This window comes from Siniperca chuatsi, linkage group LG12, assembly GCF_020085105.1.
Source record: "Siniperca chuatsi isolate FFG_IHB_CAS linkage group LG12, ASM2008510v1, whole genome shotgun sequence".
Taxonomy (NCBI): domain Eukaryota; kingdom Metazoa; phylum Chordata; class Actinopteri; order Centrarchiformes; family Sinipercidae; genus Siniperca; species Siniperca chuatsi.
This window is the reverse complement of record NC_058053.1, coordinates 10,804,658-10,827,982: the sequence shown is the minus strand read 5'-3', so window position 1 is coordinate 10,827,982 and position 23,325 is coordinate 10,804,658. Positions and strand designations below refer to the sequence as shown.

At 39.0% G+C, this 23,325-nt stretch overlaps 1 protein-coding gene across 1 annotated transcript; it reads right to left on the bottom strand.

The window, feature by feature from the left end:
* Positions 1-4,560: 4,560 nt before the first annotated feature.
* LOC122885925 (coiled-coil domain-containing protein 138-like) lies at positions 4,561-22,769 on the bottom strand. The gene is made up of 15 exons (XM_044217704.1): positions 22,441-22,769; positions 21,967-22,006; positions 21,489-21,603; positions 21,295-21,395; positions 20,886-21,049; positions 20,471-20,608; positions 19,697-19,816; positions 18,881-18,958; positions 18,461-18,580; positions 17,588-17,740; positions 17,316-17,429; positions 15,327-15,516; positions 12,509-12,682; positions 8,458-8,596; positions 4,561-7,948 (listed from the first exon to the last, which is right to left on the bottom strand). The coding sequence occupies exons 1-15, from the start codon at positions 22,519-22,521 to the stop codon at positions 7,822-7,824; spliced, it is 1,854 nt and encodes a 617-aa protein (XP_044073639.1). The 5' UTR covers positions 22,522-22,769; the 3' UTR covers positions 4,561-7,821.
* Between the last annotated feature and the right edge of the window lie 556 nt (positions 22,770-23,325).

The following is a 23,325-nucleotide window of genomic DNA, read 5'->3' as shown; positions in this document are numbered from 1 at the left end:
GTCAGGATCCCCAAGTCAGCCGACCTTAGGGACCTGGAGGTGGAATAAGGGGTTAGGAGTTCTGCAATAAAGGAGGGGGCCAGCTTTACTACTGTATTGACTTACTTGTCTAATTTAAAAGCGGAATCAAATATCACACCAAGGTTTTTGACATGGGGTTTAACAAGGGTGGACAGGTTGCCAAGACTGTTGGTAATCACATTGATCGAGTCAGGGGGGCAACTTCAGACTTGGTTTCATACAACTGTAGGAAGTTTTGTGCCATCTTGTTGATGGCGCCGGATCAAACGTTGGGGCATCACTAGAGTTTTTACAATTCATCCTGAGAGCGACATGAATGTCTGTGCCAAACTTCATGGCACTCCAGCCAATAGTTGCTACATGATACATTTCACCCAAAGCCACAGATGTCAACCTCATGGTGGCGCTAGAGGAAAAACGAGGGAACCACCAAAATCAGTAGGATTTATGAACTCCATGGCAAGCCATCCAAATGTTGTTGAAATAAAGTATTTCTGAAATATTTTTGTATGGACCAAAGTGCTGGACCGACTGACAGATTGACATTGTCATCCACAGAGCCACACCGGTAGCATGGCTAAAAAAATTACCTTGATTATGCCATTAAATTAAAACATATACAGTCCAGACTCTTAATGTCAGGGTATAAAACATGAAACATACAGCATGAAAAATGGGACAAAATCATTGGAATTCTACTTAATTCAAAAGTCACATTTGACTGGATAAATCTGTATATAGTGTAGGGTGAGTCTTCAAAAATATTATGTTTTACAGACAGAGAAAAGTGAAAGTTTTTTTTAAGAACTCGTTAAATTCTTATTTGGTCTTCTCATACAACAACCGGTATAGCACTGATCAAATATACATAAAAATGTAATGTGCCATATACACGTGTCAGAGGTGAATGACAATGATATACAGTACAATACATATAGTGGTCCATCCCAGATCGTTGTTTGCCAGCCATTACAGCATACACTGACAGGGTCTGCTAGTGGCTTTGAGAAACCAAATGGAAAATCGCTAATCACAAAATTTTCCAGTTCATTCAAAACTCCAGCAGTTAATTATAGATAATTAAATGTGACATTAACTAGATAGTTCATTTAATGAGAGATGATTTCATTGGAAAAAGACTGTAGGACAAGATAAGTAGACCAGAACTTCATTCAAGCATTAGTTGTTGCATTTTTATCTCTCCCACTGGCTTGCTACTGCAAGTTGAGAATGAGTTTGGGAAGCCAAACCACTTCTCTCTTTCAAATTAAATTATTATTTCTCCTTATTTTATAGCATAAGGTTTCTACATAAATTGAAAGTTTTTTTATTTACTGTTACAAAACATTGAAGAATAACACAAAATTACATTTTCAAAACACTTGATTTCTATTTTCAGAGGACATATTTCTAATTTCAGAGGATTAGTAAATGATGCACCTGTGCTGCACCCACTCTTTCTCTTGAATTTTTCTCCACCAACAAGACATCAGCCACTACAGTGGCAACTGTGACCTCGGCACACCACTCATCAGGCATTTACTGTGTGTGTGTGTGTGTGTGTGTATGTATTTGTGCCAAGATTCCCAAGGCCTTAGCTAAATGATTAGGTGTGTATGTGTTGGCTGGGGATCTTAAGTCTAGTTCACAGAAGGTCTGCCCTGGCAGTGGAAATGCCAGTGATGCTGCTGTGGGGCATCGGGGCAGCATTGAGGTCTTTCTCTCATCATGTTTCAAACTCTCAAAACTGCCCACAAATAATCCATCCCAATTGAAGAGCCTGTCTGATAACACACACACACACACACACACACACACACACACACACACACACACACACACACACACGTATGCAGAAGTGTGTGTGTGTCTTCAGGGTCTGTTTTTTTTTGCGTCTTAAGCGCTTGGCTTGACTTTAAATGAGGAGGATGAAGCCATAGAGAGCAACTTCAGGGCAAGGAGTGCCAACCATGAGACTAATTAAACCTCTGCCAGTCAGGAACAGCTTCACCCTCCACACAACAACTACATGCACACACTCATCCCTGTCAGTCACCTGCAACCACATCAAACAGCAGGAGTACAGGTACTGTCCAGACCTCGGTCAGGTGTATGTTCTATAACTAGTCTGGATCAGAACGTTTGTGTCTGTCTGGAGAGCAGGATGAACTGTGTTTGCACTCTCAGTAATTAAATTGCTTTCAACAGCCATAACTGCAATTTTGCAACTAAATATCCACAGAAACACTGTCACATACTGTTAGCAATGCACCTCGCTTTTAAACCAGTTATTTTAAAATATGAAGGTAAGCAGTCAGCCATGAAAAAACAAGGAACAGCTCCTTTCTAGAGCTGCCATTTTGAACCGACTTCCAAAAATCACAAAGGGAAAAAAATCCTTTGTCAAAGAGGAGTTAGAACAGAGTATTCTCCCAAAAATGGAAGTGCAGGAGGCAGGCACTGAAGTGTGCGCAAACAAACACACAACTGCATGGTTGTCACTGGGTCAGGCGTGGAGTGGTTTAAGACGTTTCTATCAACGTTGAACCTCCAAGCTGATTCTACCTGATTCAGTGTTCTCCCTGAACCCCTAAAAGAAAAGTTTGACATTTTGGGAAATACACTAATTTGCTTTCTTGCTAGGGGTTAGATGAAAGGATCGATACCACTCTCATGTCTGTGCGTTAAGTACAAAGCTGGAGACAGGATGCGACTGGAAGCAGGGGGAAACAGCTAGCCTGTGCTGGGCAGATGGATGAACGTTCGTAAAGAAATAGTTACGTTAAGTAGCACCCCATAAAACAACAAATGTTTGTGATCATCCAGATCTTCTAATCTTACTCTCAACAAGAAAGTGAATACGTGCATTTCCCAAAATGTTGAACAATTCCTTAAAGTAACAGTAATATTTGAGGATACAATAATCATAAAGTGGGAATAGGTTTTCTCATGAGAATGAAACAATTTAATATCAAATACACCCATCACCAGCGCACATTTTGGAAAGATTATGAAAAGTAGGAAAACAATCAGATTGATCTCAGTTTGCACAATTTGCATTGTGCTTCCCCCTCCCCCTCTTCTCTCTCTCTTCTCTCTTGGGGCTATATAAATAAAACTGAATTGAATTGAAAAAACTGGAACATAATACCAATTTTGGAAAAAAAAATACTGCAGACAGCAATGAATGAGCAATGTGTATGGAAATCCTACATCAGGATTAACACTTCATTTTAACAGATACAACTGTTATCCGACGCAAGCCTTAATGAGAGAAAAGCAGAATAAAAGAAGTTAAAACAAACTGGGATTTGGAAACGAGTGTGATCCCGGCCTGTCTACCATAAATAACCCCTGACAGCTGCTTCCACTCACAACTCCTTTACACACTAGCTCATTTACAGTCAGGTATATTACCAGACCCTCCATGTGCTTAGTGCATTGCTCAGGCAGCATATGTATGCATATTGTGGCTGGTGGAAATAATATACATTTGGTGGTCTGCCATGTCGAATCGCTGATTGACTTGACTTTATGGTTGTGCTGAAGTGGAACCGCTAATGTTTCTCCCTGCCAGCCTCCTCCACCCACTAAATACCATTTTAACGAGGTTTACCAGTCAGACCAGAGCAGGGCGACTCTTTAGGTTAATTTTCTGAATTTTGGTCCACTGAAGAAACCCAAACATAAATCAAGATCAGTGTATAAAGTCGTGTGGGTGATGCTGAACAGGGTAGAGTTAAGTGTGTTAGGGAACACGGACCAGACACCGCTATGCTGACTGCAGTGCAAACCAGACTTAAGTGAAGTCATGAAAGTAAATAAATCAGCCGTCGACAGTTCCTGGAGTAGGCATATAGACAATAAGGCCCTGTTAAAGAGATACTCCACCCAAAATCTATTTGAGTACACTCACAGCCTCTAGGCTTGAAAAGCAGCTGTAAGAAGTTTGTAGATTCCTTCAGCTTGAATTCATGTCACTTACAATACATTTCAATTACGACAAGTTACAAAAAAACCCATAGAAACCGTAATCTCTGTCTCCACTGTCCATCCATATGCTCAGTGTGTTCCAGTCATATCTTTGCCAAAATACACTGCTTCTGTTTTGCCCTCCTTAAGCCTCCAAACTCAGACAGGTTTGCATTTGCTGTATTTTGGTGAACATGTGACTCTCTATCTCTCTCACTATTAATTGTGTTGACGGTTAATAAAAAGGAATCGTCTAATATGAACGGAATTCGAAGAGGTGCTGGTCTGGAGGTTCAGTCTCACTTCCTGAGAATACTAATGCGTGATAAGATACTGTAAACTCAAAGTTCACTGACTAACATTTTCCCAGAGACTGTATCCTACGGCTGCGTGAGCAAATTCCATTCACTGAAGCAGGCCATGAGGCATGGTCAAAAGCTCTGAAAAAAATCCAGTGAGGGAAACTACAAACCTTTTACAGCCATCTTTCATGCCTGCTGAGGATGAAAAGGTCGTCTTTAATCAGTGCTGGGCTGGGATCGGTATACAGAGGAAGTGTGGACAAAATTGAGATTAGGACAATTTTATTTGCCATATCTGCCAAACAGGACTGTGCCTGAGTTCATTTAAACTACATCACTGGGTGTGAACACAGCCTTACACCTTCTGTATGTCCTAACTACCAAGTGCTCATGAAAAAGATGGCTTGATTGGTAATCCGCAGTGGCGGAGGAAGATCCTTTACTTAAGTAAAAGTACTAATACCACACTTTCAAACACTCCATTACAAGTAAAAGTCCTGCATTGAATGTTACATGAGTAAAACTATATACTTAAAGTATTAAAAGTAAAAGTACTCAATAAGGAAAAATGGCCCCTGTGATTGTAAAACTATTATATATCATTAGATTATTATTACTGATGCATTTATTTGTAAGCAGAATTTTGCTGTTGTAGTTGGTTGAGGTGGAGTTGATTTTTTTAAACTATTTTATATAGGACTGCAACTAATTATTTTTCTTATGGATTAATTGGCTTGCTATTTTCTTGAGTAATCTATTTGATTGATTGTTCGGTTCTTAATCTTAATTTATAAAGTATAATATATAAACTAAATCTGTCAAAAAAGTGTAGTGGAGTAAAAAGTACAGTATTAAGTAGCATGAAAAGAAAATACTCAAAGTACCTCAAATCTGTACTTCGTACTAGTGCCAGTGAAGGGTGCAGCTCTGATCAGCTGTCATGCGTTATCGTGCCGCTCAATAGCTCCATATTACAGCTTTGCCAAAGCAAAAGATGAGTTGATAGAGAAAGAAAGTGATAGGTGGCTTCACAGTCAATTTGTACTCTATCCGGAGAGCCAGCATGCTCCGAGGCAGAAGAGATGGATGCGGAAGAAACGGCTGGTGATAATATGATGATCTTGAGTAATTGTACTAACCTCACTGCATCTGACTAGAAGTGACAAAAGACAAACAGATTTTTGGATTTCTGAGGGTTCAGGGTCGGACCTGCACATGTTCCCTGGGTGGCTTGGTGAAGAATGGTGGTCACAGGATGAGTGTTTATGTGGTTGTGTGTTCTGCTGTTGATCATAAAGCCTGATGTTTCCATTTGATATCATCCAGATGCAACAAAATTCACAACAGCCTCAATGGGAAAACAATGTAAACACTCTCCTCCTCAAGATATGACCTCCTCTTTTATCTAGGACATAATCTCCTCTGTTTGACAGTTGGTGAAGTAGTAAAAACATCAGCAAGAAAATAATTTAAACGTAGGCTAAAACTTAATCAGGGACCAGGGTCATTTGCTCAGTAGGATGGAGGGGGATTTCCCCCTTCTGGTCTCTATATCTGTGCCCTGGCAATTTAGTCTCACCCCCAGTGGAGATTAAAATTATACTACTTATTTACAACAGCACAATCATTTTTAAAAGGGCAATAGAATTAAATCGTTTTCCAGTCATTTTGTATATAAACTTTGTATATAAACTGAACTTTTAACACTGTTCTTGCATGTGCTCTGGTGCCGGCCACGTAATAACACAAGTGGTTAGAAACCAAAGTCATTTGGGGTAATAACATTCCATATCATTAAATGGGCTAAACTATAAACTACAGCTCAGTCCTGAACCTTTATCACAGCTGAACATAGGCTGAACATAAGCTTCCAAACTGATCAGAACAAAAAACACGGTTTAAGAAAATGCTCAAAAGTGAATATAGTGAACATACTGTAATGGCTCTGCTTGTTTTAGGGATGCATGATGCTGTAAATTCGTCTGATTTCCAAAACTGATATTTTCCATTGTATTTTGACTGTACAATAGTAATTTTTACATTTCACTCTAATATCACCACATCTCAACATGTGTAACCACCAGTGGATCTACTATAACTGTAATGCAGACATGTTCCAAGTGTCTGCAATCGCTCAAGGAATTACTTTAACTTTACAGGTTGCATGTATTGTGGCAGAACATTTCCTTTCAAACATCTTTTTCTTGAATGTTTTCTTGAGCAGGTGGTTTTTTCAAGCAATTCACTGATTAATCAAAAATCGATGGCTGCAGCCCTAAACCAAGCATAATAATTAGTCTTGATTAATAAAGATGAATGCATACTTATGTGAAACCTGAGTAAAATGTTACAAAACAACTGAAATCAGTCAGCTTTGCCTTTTTGTTCCATCAGTCTCTACTGAAATGGGTGAAAGAGAATTAAAGGCTCCCTTTCATCAATCTAGTTGCTCTTGCTGCTCATGTTCATTTTTATAATAATGTATTAATGTCATGACAACGATTTTGTTACTAATTATGTTTATTATTTTTCACATTTCTTTTTTGGTATGCACTACCCAGTAGTTGGTAAAATGTAATGAGTTGTCAGAACCTTCTTGAAAACGAGATGATGAATCTTAAGGGCCTTACATAGACAGCTAGTGTACAAGTATACTGTAATCTATATTCATATAGATATATACTATACTACAACAAATATGTGATCCAATATCCAGCAAATATTTTGTCAAACTCACTATGTTCAAACCCTGACCAAAACAGTGTTTCACACAATAACTATCATGCTGTAAAATTTAGGAATTTGGATGCTATAGGGGACAAAAAAAATTGGATGCACTCCTCTTTCAGTTCAGACCAGCCAAGCACTTCCGAGCGGTTTTCAATGAGCACGTTTTAAATATCAGCTGTAATTGTTCCAGTCCGTCCAATCTCCTCCATCAACCAACACCACCAGTGTGTCCCATCCTGAGACCATTACTCCCATCAACCCACCCATGCTCTGGAACAAACAAATAAGACAAGTTTATACAAAACATATGGATTTCAGCATTTCATATGCAGTCCGATCTTAATGTCCTTCAGTTCTTTTTGTTTATTGTCATTAAAAAGCTTCACAGTCACAGCCTCTCTTCCTCTGAGCACATCAGACACCCATTAAAAAACTGGGGGGGGGCACATCAGATTAAAACTATGGAACATAAAAACAGACGGGTCACAAAAGGGAAAACATACACAACACTAAAAAGTACTTATGACAGACAAAAGAACTTCAAAAACACATCACTGTATAAATAAAGAATGTGCTTCTGCATATGTTATTTGAGGCAGAGCAGTGTGGAGCCTTGAAGTACTGTACAGTTGGAAATATGATAATTATAGTTTGAGCACACATGGAAGATCAAGCAACGTACTGAAGTACTGAAATACAAGGCAAGTAATCTTCATCCGAACTGGGAAATCTGAATTTTTAAAGAGACCTTGAATCTAGCATGAGGCAGAGAAACACATGTGAGTGTATGTGTGTGTTATTTAAGGTTGTGGAGGATGGACCTGAGATTGAGGCAGAGGAAGGTGTGTGTGTGGTTGGTTTTGTGATTAAGTTCTTGTATCTGGAGGTGGAGGGAGGACAGTTCAAACAGACGACGGTTCTTCCTGGACAAAAATCAAAGAAATACAATGAGTCAGTCACACTCTAGTACTAGACCAGTGTAATACAGCTGTATAACTAGCTATTTTTGGCTGGGTTTACACTACTTGGCTGAACAGGCGAAGAATGAAGTTTAAAAGTTAGACCTGTCAAATAGAATTCATAAATTGTTTTCAGTCTTGGTCATAAAGAACCAACCAATGATTAGTGTGATGTATTTAAAAATACTTGATGACCAGTTGACTAGGTTAATGAACACACACTTGACCTGTTGAGTCCAAGAAATACACACTACTAAACTTCTCCAGATGTGGTGGTGCTAGAGGAAAAGTCAGGGATCACCAAAGTTATCAGGATTCGCCGTCTGGGAACCACGAATGTCTGTACAAAATTTTGTGCCAAACCATCCACAGACCGACCAACGTTTCCATCCCTAGAGCCACCCTAGTGATCAGAGACGTGTTAATCCTTGTTCAGTGTGTGATATTACCAGTGTGGAGATCTCTGTGTCTACCTGATGCTGGAGAGCTTCTGGAGAAGGATGGAGAGCTTCTCCAGCGACGGGAGCTCCAGACGAGGGTTTTTAAGAAGCTGGGAGGCCGTTCGGAAAAACTCCTCACAGCTACATGCCTCCAGGAAGGAATTTAAGTAGCCTACAAGCACACAAACACAAGCAGAGCAAAGAAAGAAGGATATTATCAAAACAATTTCTCTAATGAACAACACATTTTTACGCAATGTTAAAACTTCTGAAGAGATGGAAATTATCAACTTCATTTTGCCAAACTTTCAAGATTTGCATAGAAATGAAAACTACATGGATGCATAAACCATGAAAACACTTCAACGATCAAACTGAGTTAGACAGGGACACAGATGCTGGTCAGAGCGACTCTGTGATGATAGTATTTGGAAGAGCTTCCATATTGTCACCGTTAACTCTGACCTTCCCTTCATCAAACCATAACCTCACACTGACGCACATGCACACACACACGCAGGGAGATGAAACATAGAAAGGACAACAGCATCAATCCACACACATGAGAGCTGCACATTTTTTAAATGAATAAAAGAAAATGTGGACCTTATGAAGTCCTAAAAGTAGTCGGTTCCTAGTAAACAAACATTTGTTTCTGTTAAAGTCACATTCCTGCTCCTCCAAAAACTAACTCTCCACTGTCTTAGACCACGCACAAGGGTGAGGGAATACAATCTGAGCCACAGAGGGACTTTTTTGGCTGGTACAGAGGTTCTGCTGGCATCAAATCACAGCAGAAGATTGGACGGGGAAGAATAGGATCAGATTCAGATAAGAAAGGATAAGACAGCTAGAATCTGATAATATGAGAAGGATAAAGAAGGGATGGATGGTTTGGTCAGTCTTTTTCCAGCAAAAACGTCACCTCATCTCAAGGTTATAAAACTACTATATATAATTCATGTTACCGACATGATCTTGATCAATTTCTATATGTTACAGTTTTTCTTACACATTGTGCATGTTTCAAACTCCAGCGTTTTTTAAATTAAACCTTGCTGACTGGTGAATATTTGGTGTAATTTCTGTTGATAGTGGCTAGACAATACAGCTGTCAGCTAAACTATGTATCTGTAGCTGTACATAATCCTTCATACAAATAAAATTGTGAGGTGGTAAGAGGTGTAGGGCTTCAACTAGTGATAATTTTACTTAGATTAATCTGTCAATTATTTTTGTGATTAATTGATAAATCATTTAGACTATAAAATGTAAAAACAAAAAACAGTGTAAAAGGCCCAGTGATGTTTTTAATTAGCTTGTATTAAATCGACTAATTCGAAGATATTCTATTTATAGTGATTTAAAACAGAGAAAAGCAGCAAACCCTTGCATTTTAGAAGCTGAAACCAGAAAATGTTTGGCTTTAAAAAAAACAAACAACTTAACGATTCATCGATTATTAATTTTTTAGCACATTTTCTGTCAATTGACACAAAAGCTGCAGTCATATCTTTCTTTGTCTTTGGCAATCATACTAACAGTATTTTGTCATATCGAATGTTTGTACTTCATAAACACAGCAGGACTGGGCAGTGCAGTGTACCGTTTGTTATGGGTGTTTGCCACATGCAGACTATGTCTCTGATGGTGCACTGATTGTTCTTTTACTGTGTATTATATGTTTTTATTGGGCATGTTAAATTACGTGCCCACACTGCAAACCAATTTTCATCTGACATAATAAACTTAATCAATTTGTGTATTACACCATAAAAATACAATACAGTCAAATTCTTTACTGAAATCTGCAATAACTGATTTTTTTGACCAACTTGGGGGCAGCAGAAACAAGTTGTGAACACAACACTGATATATGATCACCTTTTAAGTTGATGTGGTGAACTTGTTAGCAAATAGTTGCTTATTTACACATCCAGCAGTTACGGACTAACATTACAATTAATTTGGAGATGTGTTTCTGATCTCCTGGTGAAGTCCACTATTCATTCTTCTTTTAGCTCCGTTTTTGGTTTCTACAGTATGAACTTCTGAGGGAAATATCTGGCTCTTTAGCTGCTACATACTCCACTATGTCAACCAACTTGTTTCTAACTGTGTCTCCTGTTCCTGAGCAGGTAGGGTACAGTGGGTTTTTAGAGCTTTTTCACCAAAAACAGCAGCTTGCGTCCAAAAAAACCAACACTATGAGAGCGGTGAGAGTGAACCAAATCAGTAAAGCTGCAGGTCGGACAGCGATTCAGTGGGCTGAAACTCGCTATAATTCTCTGTAGGTTCATCACTATGAGTGACTCGTGTCACATTGTTTTCACATTGTCATTTGATACATTGTTATTCTAAAAATATACTGTATGAAGCAGTTTGGTGTACCTTCTGCTTAAGACAGTAAAACACTGTTAATGAGTGTGTTTTGTGTATTTGTGTGTGCTGAAATGGCCAACTGCATTTTTGTCAACCATGAATGTGTTATTCACAAGATGTGTTGTGTAACTGAGTATGTGACTGAACTTTATACAAGCAGTCAAGTTGTCACAGTATGACCACAAATGTCCTGTGCGTATGTGTATGCGTGTGTGTTTTGTGTACAACTAGACCTTTTTGTTTTGTTTTGTTTTATTGGCAACCTTCAGGTGTTAACCTTTCTCCCCCTCTTCCTCACCCCTTTCCCGTCTCCCCTCATTACTGCTTGTAAAACACAATAATTAGCAAGTCTTGGTAGACTTACAGTCCCCTTGAAACACACAACTGTATGTACGCACACACAGCTCCGGCCCCAGTCGCCTCCGGCATGTGGCTCTGCTGTGTATTAGCATACAGCAGTCTTAAATGATATGGCTCATGACCCTGCCAAAGTCACCCTTCCATGGAAACACACTGCAGCTGTTCTCTCCTCCTCGTACACCACTGTCAAGTCTTTTGTCTTTCTATAAAAGACCCAGGAGGTGGTGGAGGTCCAAAGTTTTATGACCACAACTTCGAAATATATTTCCTGACCAGTGCTAATGATTGATGGGCGCTCAGATAAACTGTTACTTTTCACATGTGGTTTTTATATGGGGATGATATGGAGTGATACTGCAGGAGAAGCTGGTATAAATCAAAGTAAATAGTGATAGTAAAAACAGTCTATAAATCTGGGCTAGAAGCGATCATAGCAGCTTTAAAGGATACGTCAACCACAGACTATTTCCCAGGCCAAGTGAATTGTACAATTTTAAAAATGAGTCTTGTGAGGTGCTGGAGCTGGCTGGAAATTTAACTCTACGTACGTACTTATTAATTAGGCAATAACTTGATTTTCTGGACAAGACCACAACAATTGTGCCGTCCACTGATGTTCCAAATGTACCAAAAATGTTAACTAGTTGCTAAAGTAGTGTTGCTATAGTGGAGTTCCTAACTCCTCTAGTGTTCTGAGAGTGTGAGTGTGGTGGTGACAAAAATATATCATTAAGTTTGCTGTGTTGTTTCCTTTGACAGCCACAGCTGATCATGTTTGTGCCTGAACCCTCTTTCGCAATGGGAAAAAACGTGTTGTATCTTTTTCTTGTTGTTTCTTAGAACAAAACTTAGCTATCTACAAGATAAATGTGTATTAACCAGCATGCCTTGCAACTACAAAAGAGCTATTTTTTGTATTTTATACCAAGACACTGGTTATTGCAACATCCTTAACATTAAACTACATTTCTGTCTCTTTTTAACACATAAAACCAGAACACAAATTTTTCTTCCAGAAACCACTACTATTTCACACACCAACTATTTAAGTATGAGAAAACAGTGTCAAATTGTGATGAAATCAAACTCGCAGACAGTGTCATTATTATCTAAAATGCACTCAATACACTAATTTTCTACTTTCAAACTGAAGTTGAATATTAAATTGATGTACACTATATGGATTCTCCAGGTAAAGGTTGGCTTGGTGTGGAATTTGTGGAAAGAATTACTTATATGTCCAAAAACCTGCTGCTCATCACCCTTGGTGCCGTCTCATAATTACACAAGTGTGTACACATAGTGTGATGGTACACTATACTTGTGACACATGCCTACTTACGGGACTGTTCAGTTAGCTGCATAAGGATGTCTACAGGTGTGTGCAGACCTCCACGGCCAGCTCGCAGCATCGACAGCAGTGCACACACTCCTCCATAGTGGATGAAAAGGCCTCGGCTCTCCTCAGACATCAGCTCGGTATGGAGACTCTCCAGAACCTGGGCCAGCACATCAGCTACACACACATACAGAGATTTGGTTTTAAATTGAGTGTTTAAGTCATTTCAAACTCACATTTGCATTTCAGTCTTTCAGCTGAAACTGTTGTCTATAAGAATACAAGATAAATAATGAAATTTTACAACAATTCTAGAGACAAATCTCATTAAGATTACGATTATTTTCTCAACTAATCAATTAATCGCTGGGTCTATAAAACATCAGAAAACAAGGAAAGATGAGGATCACAGTATCCCTAGAGTACAAGGTGACACTGTCAAATGTCTGGTCCGACCACTAGTCCAAAATATTTCATTTACTGTCATGTCAGATCAAGAAAAGTGAGGAATTCTCTGGAACCACCAAATGTTTGGCATTTTTGCTTTAAAAATGACAAAGGATTAATCGATTATCAATATAGTTGCTGATTAATTTTCTTTCGTTCAACTAATCGATTGACCAACTTATATTTGCAGCTCTTTTTTGTACTTTATATTCTTATTAGTGTTTTACCTGTTTTTCCATCTTATCCCAACTATCCAAGCTGTGTTTCCTTTCTTTCCACCACTGTACTTTGGCCTAAATGCCTGCCATTTTTCTGCAGTCACTTCTCAAGTCCAAAACCCATTTACCCTGACAAATTCAAACATATGATTTGTGATCATCTCAAATAGTTCTGAGAATTTCTAAAGTTCTAAGAAAATGCTTTTCAAATGTCCACAAGTGCACGATTTATACAACCTGACATGGGATAAAAGCTTTCTTTTTTATTTTGGACTGAGTTTGGTTAGCTCCGTCTCAGAATGGTACCTATTATGTGTAAAATCCCAGCAAATATGAGGGGGAAGGCACATCTCTCCATTATACTCAATCTGGTTTCACGTCAATCCAGAGAGGGGGAGAAAGCAAACCTGGTAAGCAGATTGACAGAAAATAGTCTATACACTATGTAGACATACTGAGGGAGCCCTCGAGCATTACGACCAGATGGAAGGTCAGTTCAGAGGAGATTTTCATAAAATATATGTCAGGATATGTATGCTGCACCCACTCAGTGCACTAAGATTTACTGTATAGTGTGGAAGGCCAGGGAGCAAAATTTAGCTGTAGCTAAAGGCCCCTTGCCCTTTGTATCAGAACAAGACTAAGAACCTAAAGCCACGCTTGTGGCTCTGTGAGGCTAATGCTCTTTGTAAAGAAAACAAAACTGCAAGATAGACCTAGTAGAGGTCCAAAGATAGTTGTTGATTAGATTAGTAATCGTGATGAAAGTGGTATGGCAGTGGTTGTAATGCCAACATTCTCATAATGAAATGAACGTGCTGATGTTAAGCTCCTTTGCACTCAAACTTAAATATGTACTTTTATTAGCAGAGACATGGGAATTTTAATTAAAATGTGAAGTAAGAAGTTTACACAGCATGCAAAGTATGTGTGAGAACACTCAGTTACCTGCTGTTTCTGTGTATTCACACCTACACAGGTGGGGTGCTAGCGTAGTGGGAAGTGTTAAGTACTAACAGATGTACCGCTCACATTTTCTAGGTCTGAGTCTGACCAGCAACTTAAATTAGGTTGCCATGACATCACCACACCATGGATGCAGGTAAACAACCACATCCATACAGTGAGTACCATTCCTTTTTTGAAAATCTACTTCTTAATTAATCAAGTTATCTTTACTAAGTGTAATCTGAATAAAAAGTGAATCATAAAAGGTTTCAGGTTATTTCAAATGTTTCATCATTATCCAGAATAATTCTTCTTTCCGTTACATTGACCTTAGTAAAGCCAACTTGGCTTATTTTTCCTTTTGTGATTATTGAATTTGCATATACTTATATTGCATTGCATATATAAGATTGAGTATCCACCTCACAAACCAATCATAGACACAATTAAATAATTTGCAACTGTTCTCATGTCTGCTGTCTTTTAGCAAAAAACATTTTTCTGTCAATTGCTTGAATTCAGTCTGTGATGTCAGCAATAGATAAATGAAATAAGTCAGAGTTTTGTGGTTATTCAACAAGGGAGATTTAACATGCCACATGTGGAAATTCAGATATCATCTTTGTAGCTATGGTGATAGTAAAATTCTCCTTTGAAAAACAGTATAATAAGTAGGTGTAATAAATAATATTAATAATATATCAGAGTGGAATCAACTTAGGTTAACAGCTTTCCATACACAAGAGCTGATTCTAGTGCTGAATCAATTTAGGCAATTAATCAATTAGTTGATCAACAGAAAATTTATTGCCAGTTTTTGATCATTGATAAACTGTTCAAGTCATTTAACAAGCAAAAAATATTTGCTGGTTCCTGTTTCTCAAATGTGAGGATTTATTGCTTTTCTCAGTTTCATATTGTTGATCAAATATATTTGGTTTTTGGACTGTTGGTCAGACAAAACAAGCAATTTTAGGGGCTCTGGGTCTTTTTTTCTGACACTTTACAGACTCAAAGCTCTATTGATTAATCAAATAAATAATCAACATATTTATCAAAAATGAAACATAATCACACCTCTACCTGATTCATTATTCTAACCCTACTATCCTGCTTTATGTTATGTTAATTATAATTTAACATCGGTTTGCATTTTCTAAATATAATGCTTAAGATACAGTATGTATATGTGTGTTTAGTATTATTACCTTGTGTGACAGTGCGGAGGATGATGAGGGTGGAGAGGATACGTGTGCAGGGACAGGGGCTGCGGTAAAGGGGCCAGCTCCTGCAGGACTTGGGCAGGTCTGGATCTTCAGACTGAGACGTTGTTAACTGGGCTGGGGGCTTTGATGCTTCCTCTCCTATCCGCCGCAGAGTGGTAGATAGTGCTACATGCTGTGCAAACACATACACAGGTCATTGCACAAAATTCATGACTGTGCCTGCACTCAGTTGCTTTTGTTATGTAACTGTCAAAAATAGGAATGATATGCCTACAATGATCTTCATCAAATGCCAGTGTAGAAAATACAAGGTCAGCCTGACAGGGAGCCAGCAGGCTTCTTCTGCGACTTCTCCAAAGAACTGATGGAGCCAATAAATCAGTGCAGTAAACTACAGCTACTATCCAAGATTTATGTATTTCCAAAGCAGTGAAGACTCTGGTGGTTTTCAAACTCACTACATCCCTTTCTCTGTCTACTATTCCATCTCCTCAAAGTCTCCATCAGCTCCATTTATGCATCGTGGCCCAAAAGTGGTTGGTTTTTGTCTTAAAAGTGAACACATATTGCAGCAATAAGGGAGCATGTGATTCCAGATGAGCATCAAGCATGTTACTAAGCAGATATGACATGGCCTGACAAACAAACATGGGGGGGCCAAGCTCCCTGCAGCAGGACTAAAGAAGAGGACTGAAGCTTGGAAGTTGGAGGCTGGGGGTAGAGAGCTGAGGGCCAGGGGCGGGGGGTGAAGGCTGGAGCCTAGCTCATAGTTGGGATTGGGAGGTTGGACAGTGAGCTAAAGGTAAGGGTTAAGGGCTAGAAGCTGGTATTGGGCCTTCACAGTCAGATAAGCCTACAAAGTGGGATTGGGCAATAGAGCAAGATTGTTCTATCACCCATCACCAATTCAACCAGAAACAGCTGATGTACAGTATTTGTCATGGAGGGCTCTCAAGAGGCTCATGGCCACGTGGCAGTATAATGGAGCGGGACACACATCCTTATCAAAGCTACAAAGACAGGGACAGCCTGTTCAATGGGACTTCAGATAACCACGTTTCTCATCTGAACACAAGATGGAACTCGACAGGACCTCCAAACATTAAAGCCTGCCATGCTGTGAAGGGAGATGTAGCGATAAAGTGGATATCCCCTGCTTGAAGTGGATGTGTACTTCTCTGATGTGTAGCTATGTGTTGAGGGATAACTGTGCGTCGTCTTTGGTTTCTGCTGCATGATGTTGTGAAAGTGACCCAGCAGCTTTCTGCAGAATAACACTCATCTCTTGCAAGGCCAAAACCCATTTTTTCCAGGTATAAATTGGCTTTCTGTTCGATTGACAGCCATGTGGGAGATCGGAGGTTTTCGGACAACAGCAGATCACATTTTTAAAAAGGCAGCCACCTAAATAGTATGTAAACAGGCTTTTGATGCAATATTTGACTGTAAAATAACAAAAACAAAACAGTACATCTCCCTGTTTCTGTGCTAAACTATGCTCATTCTCTAGCTGCACTTAGGTCACGGTCTTGATTATATCTCTTTTTAGCATTGCAGCTAAGGTGGTGTGGCTTGTTAGTGGCTATTCGCGGAAAGATTTTATGAAACAGAATACTGATGGACTGTGCTGCGATTTTACTGTAGTGACCACAGACAGAACTGCAGGTCAAGTTACACCATCTGGCCTACAAATTACCTTTTGGCACACAGTCACAATAAAAATGTCAAGCTAACAGCAACATTTCCTGATCACACATAATGCTCTTTGAATTGTCACAATTTCAACCATTAGTCTGGGTTCTAAAATCCAGATATTCTTCAGTGAAAACTAAAAACAATGAGGCTAATAGCCCACATGCCCCACATGTTCTATTGTTATTGTACTCATACTGTATGCTCTCTGATGTATCCTATAACTAATTGCTGCATCAGCCCAGTTTACCCACAGGAATAATCATATATTATCTTTACCTGTGTACTGTCCATGTGTCTCAAAGCCCAGTAGATGAGGCGAAGAAGGTTGAGGAGGAGGTCAGGTTCTGATAACGGAGCGTGATGAAGCTGATCAGCTAATAACGGCAGCACCTAAGGAACCAAAGATAATTTATGATTTTGATCGCAGTAAAAATGTGTTAACGTGTCTTGATCTATTGCTCTTTTGTGGTCACGTCGCCAAAATACGCAATGAAAAACAGTTGTAATAAAATCCAGAGATAACAGTGAAGCTACAGTGAACATGCCACCTTAAGACATCTCTCGTTGAGTACGACCTCTGGAGGCAGACACTGGCCGACACCCTTCCCTTCATTTCCTGCTACTGATGAGAACGTCTGTCCATCAAGTGTCCAGTCCAGTAGGAGGGCCAGGAGCTTTAGTGGGGTGGGACTGGAGCGGCCCTGAAAAAATAATGGGTTTATTTATATTGCTAAAGCAGTCATCTGCAGCTTGATTGATTTAATTAGACCTTTATCATCTGTCAGGTTCACATCTTGATCTGATTTCTATAATATTTCCTGCATGGAGTCACAACGAGCACCTAAGTGACACAAAAAAGTCAAGATTTAAAGAAACATGGCTAGAATTATATCTATTTGAAGTTCAGCCGTGAGACATACAGGCGTATTTGGAAAAGTGTGAACATTACATCAAGAAATTGGGGAGCCTAAAGGTGTTAATTAAACTATGAAAAAGTAAGGTAAGGGAATGAAAGTTTGGCTCAGTCAATGATCTCCGAATAGGGAAAGAAAAAACTAATCCTTTAATTGACAAGTGCAGCTGTATCCACTGATAATTCATCTTTATCAACAACAGTGATGATAACATAAGAAAAGCACAAGCTATGATTTATCATGTCAGCTGGCAGGATGAGTGTGGTTTGTGGAGAAGGACTGTTGTACTGTTTCCAGCTCGGATGTGGGTAAATGAGTGTGTTAGAGTCTGTCTAACCATGCTAAATGATGTGCACAGTGTTCTTTCAATAAACACATTAACAACAAATGAAGTAATGCAGCCTTAATTAGAGCAAATCCTACTGATTGGTAGTGCATTCAACTGTAACACAAACAAACACACACACACAAAAAAAACCCGACACACACACAGGGTTGTTGAAGTACCTTGTTGCTGGGTTTTCCAGAGGCAGCAGTTTTCTCCTTTTTGGATGGTTTAATACACTCGGTGCTCTTAACACTCACTTTTTGACAGCCTCTTGATGTTATGCTGTGCTCGTATTTCCTCTGAAAAAAAATCAATTAATAAGTCAATGAATGAATGTATGAAAGAACATCTGCTTTAACTTTAACCAAATATATTAGACATAAAAAAATCTACATTTTCCATGCTACAAGAAATCAGTGGTTTTAACTTATTTTTAGGGTGGAAAGGCCTTGAACAGGGTTCAGACCATTATGATACACTAAAAACTGATTGTCAGATTGAATGTCAGAACTTAAGCGCTTTCCATACAAAACTGCCTTGACTGTAGTTATAAAAAAAAAAAAACATGACCATCTGTGCATTGGTTAATATGTTCTTACCTGTAGGTTCTCAAGTCGGGCCTGCACCCTCTTGGACTGGCTCTCCAACTTCTTGTTCTGTTCATTGATCTCATTTAACTGTTGATTTAAAAACAGAATGTCACTCTGCTATGCAAGACCACTGTCTAGAAAAACATTCCTTAATTTGTTTAATTCCACGCAAACAAATCTGCCCACTTTTTCGGGTGAGATGTTTTTGCATTTTTGAAGCAAGGAGGGCTTCATTCAATACCAGCAAAAAAACACAACACACACTTATACCAATAAAACAAATGTAAATCACAGAATCTGCATTACTGTTGTATTATTCAACATCCAAATATAAGAGGGTTATGTCATAGCGCCCTCCTGTGGTCCAAGGTACTAACTGTTCAGTATTCTATTCCACCCATAATGAAGTGAAGATCTGATCAGTCACTTTGTTTTTAAAGAAAGAAAATTCTAGTCAAACATTAGCTGGTTCCCGACACATTGAGTGGATATCAGGATTGGTCGCTGTAGACTCCACTTTGGATATTACTCTCAAAGCAAGACATATAGCACTTAATGTTCTTAATGTTCAACCCTAAAAGAGCATAAAGCCTGCTGCGCCTTCAAACACCACAATGATACAATGAAGACTTTTAATCATAATGAGCTTTTAATCAGATGAAAGAACTTGCAGACTTACTGGTCAAAATAATGCTGACTCACTGCAACATTTCAGCGCTTGAGTTCATATAATTTTAGAATGTTGTAGGACTTCATCAAAACCTTGGAGATACCAACAAAATGCAAACAGATGATCATCACGGCTTGTATGTGAACACCTCTAACCTGTTTCTTCATGTTGTCATTCAGCTCCTTGATGATGTCATAGCTGGACTTGAGCCTCCTGTTTTCTTTGCTCCTCTCTCGAAGAAGATCCTGCAGCTGGCTCAGCTCTTGCTGGTGTTTCTGGTGACACATAAATACACATTCACTCATAATGAACAGTGCAACCACACCAACAAAGCTTGAATGCTTCAGTGATACATTACACTGACTTGAGTTTGTTATTAAAATTCTATAATAGTCATTCCCTTGCATCCTCCCCTCATGTGATGGGAAGTCCTTACTGACCATGACAGAAATTATATTGGCTTAGTTTGATTAGTCTGACTATTTGATTTGGACAGCATCATAAGCTAAAAAACGATAGATTCGTAGATCAGGCTGGATTATTACATTTCAAGATAGTGTATTTCCTTAAAACATGTCTGGGGTTCACTTAAACAACCTGAAATGTCTGAACATTACAACTTATGTACATACATTAGTTTACACATTATCCTACGTATAAAATGCAGATATACATTAAATTTGGAGGCAGAATGTCGTTATAATCTTGTTATACCACAATACAACAGTATGCAAATGCACTTTCAGCGTCAAAACATGATTTAGCAGTATGACTAGCTGCATACTTTGGAAGTTTGGGACTGAAGACCACGGAGTTACTTCCTGAAAGGAGACAAGTGGTAGGGTGGAAGGAGTGGGAACAAGGTGGGGTGAAGAAATATATAACACATCCCTTGCGTTGAATGTGACTGGATGGAGTGTGTGTCTGACCTCCTCTACAGCTAGTATGCGACTGTGTAGCATCTCTTCCAGCCCGGCCAGCCTCCCAAAAGCCTCCTCCTGTTGCTTCAGCCTCCTCTCCCGCTCCTGCAGCTCCCTCTCCCACTGCTGCTGGCTTTGTCGCTCTGCCTGTTTACACACACATATACATTGATCTTACTATACTTTTCATATAACATTCCTTCTCTAACCCAAACACACCTTTAACTCTAATACTCAAAACTACTCTTCACAAACACAAAATACAAGTATGGGAAAATGCAATGGCAAATACAAAGGCACCCCTGTATCATAATATTCTCTGCATTTAAGTTGATGTATAATGTGGACACGCATGGAACCCTACACCTAGTCACTTTTTCTGTTTTGTATTTCCCCTGCCATTACAACGGTTCGGCTCTCTCACCTTTAGTTGTTCGTAGATGGTCATCATCTCCTGGTACACCTTTGCTAGTATTAAGGAAGAGGAACGGCGCGAGTCAGGGAGTTGGCAAGCTCTCTGAAACTTCCCGTCAGTCTCAGTTTCCTGGGACCCAGGGCTACCATCCAGACAGGAAGGCAAGGTCACATCTGGACAAATAGAGGTATGAAAGAGGTAAGCCTATAGCTAGCTCATTATCTACCTCTAACAGAGGCTATTGGGAAAAGTCAGAATATTCAGCAATAACAGGAAGTAAATAAATAGTAAAATTATTGAAATTATTTCAGCATCTGCTACTTTGAGTTTGCTATAAGGTGGTCAGTTGTCAGTTCTTCTACCTCAGAAAGCACAAACACTTGTGGCTGGTTTCTTGCTCTGACACATACACGCATACCTGTTTCTGTGAACAGCACCTGAGAGTCGTGAAGTGGGGCAGCTGTAAAGTCCCCACTCAGGTCCTGATTACTGCCACGCAGACTATGATCACTGCCAAACCTTAGAAAAGACAGCAGCATGTTCTGAGCAAGGCATAATACTCATCAAAAACATGAAAAATGGTATTTGTAAGAGTAATCTCAGTAGGAATACTGGTCAGGATGGTTGGTAACTGCTTTGAACAGCTCATGTAAAGCTTTGCTGTAGCATTTCAATTCTTTGCTTGTTGGATTGGACCTGTTGGCCACAATGAGCCTTTGTACTGCCTCTAAAACGGAGAACATAAAGCAATGTTAGGCATATTAGGTCAAGGTGTCATGTTTTTCATGTCAAACATCATCAATTAGATGTGGGGTCAGACCATTGAGTGTGATTAGATTAAGACTCAAACAAAACCATGTCAGTGGTAAGATCACTGTGTTTTAAACTTGCATCTTACTGTAGGAGACAGTAAGGAAAAGGCAAGTGAAGCGATAATCAAAAAAGTCACCCTTCACATTCTCTCATTGCTTCTCTAAAAAGTGAAATATTGGTGAATATAAATGAGTGTGTTTAATATTGACTTGCTAGAATCCAATCAAGAACCCGGGGTTACCTGAGCATGTGGAGGCCCTGTGTGAAGTGCACTTACCGTCACTGGCTCCTGAGGTAATGTCTTCTGACGGGGGCAACTAAATCAGGACAGAGGCTTGTTTTAGTGCAAAGTAGCAGCGATTTGATTATTGCTATTCTGTTCTGCGCGAGAAAAGTGTTTGATTATATGTCAAGTAATGTTGACTTTTCTACCATATCCATAGCTGGAAGACCACAAATTAAACTTAAAAAAGGCTCATTATTCCATTAGCTAGGAGTTCATTCAACGTTAAACTAACGTTATGACAACAAGCGAGCAGTGCAACAAATGTGTAGCTACATTTTAGCTAGCGATAACTTACTTGACACGAAGTATTTCTTAGCAAAAAGTTAGAACTGACACTTTGTAAGGTAAGGTACAGTAATATACATAGATTTTAGTTTTATTCAAGTTGGTGTGAAGTTTTTCATTTAGCGTTAGCATACGTTACAGTTTGGTTGACTATACTTAAAGTTGTCGTTAAACTCAAACCTGTTTCCTCCTCTCCAAATATTTCTTCTTAAGCTTCTCGACTGCATCAGCCACGTCGGTGTCTTTAAACTGCAGGTTCATAGTTGTAAGTTAGCTATACTATCAAGAAACTGCAGGCTTGAGTCTTCTTTGCCACTTTTAGATACCACTTCTGTCAAAAATCCACAAAATAAGAGTAACTTCCGGCTAAGACTTTCGAATTAAAAAACACTGTCATGAATATAAATGGTTATTTTGCTATTTAATGTAAATTATTTTGAAATTCCAATCGCCAAACTTCCGATATCACTCTACTTAACTAGTTACGTTTGTTGACTTAACGTAGCTCCAACCAGCCTTGTTGTTAACTGGGTGGAAACAAAACACAATCCAAACTTGGCGGATCAATGATCATGTGATGTTAAAGCTTTTTCTTCCGCGCGAGTAGCGCCCTCTAGCGGGTTAGGACAGCGCCAAACAATTGATTTCAGATATCTCGTTTGAACATTATTAAGTCCAGCAAAACTGTCAACCATGTTCAGAACAACTGAAGGGCAAGATCCGGAAACTGTTCCCAAATCTGTTTAAATCATTTTTAATGCACATTGTAGGTTAATTGAATATAATATTAACTGTAATATGTGCTATTCAACAGTACTTGGTGGCAGGCTATACATATAGAACAAACAATAAAACAAAAACTGTTGCCCTTAGTTATTAACGCACTTTCTTCAATTTTATTTGAATTGTAATATTACATACATTTTGTTTTGTTTGTATTTTGTTTCCCTTATCACAACAATGTTCTGAATATACTGTAAGTTCATGTGCATACTGTATTCATACAGTGTTTTGGCAATAGCCTATCTCATGGTCACGCCAATAAAGCCCTTTGAATTAAGTGAA

Coding starts and splice junctions, on each gene's coding strand:
- LOC122885925 (XM_044217704.1), bottom strand. CDS start 22,521: ATGAACCTGCAGTTTAAAGACACCGACGTGGCTGATGCAGTCGAGAAG. Junction 21,050..21,294: donor GGTGCTGTTCACAGAAACAG/GTATGCGTGTAT, acceptor CTATTTGTCCAG/ATGTGACCTTGCCTTCCTGT. Junction 8,597..12,508: donor GCAGCTAACTGAACAGTCCC/GTAAGTAGGCAT, acceptor GTGTGCTTGTAG/GCTACTTAAATTCCTTCCTG.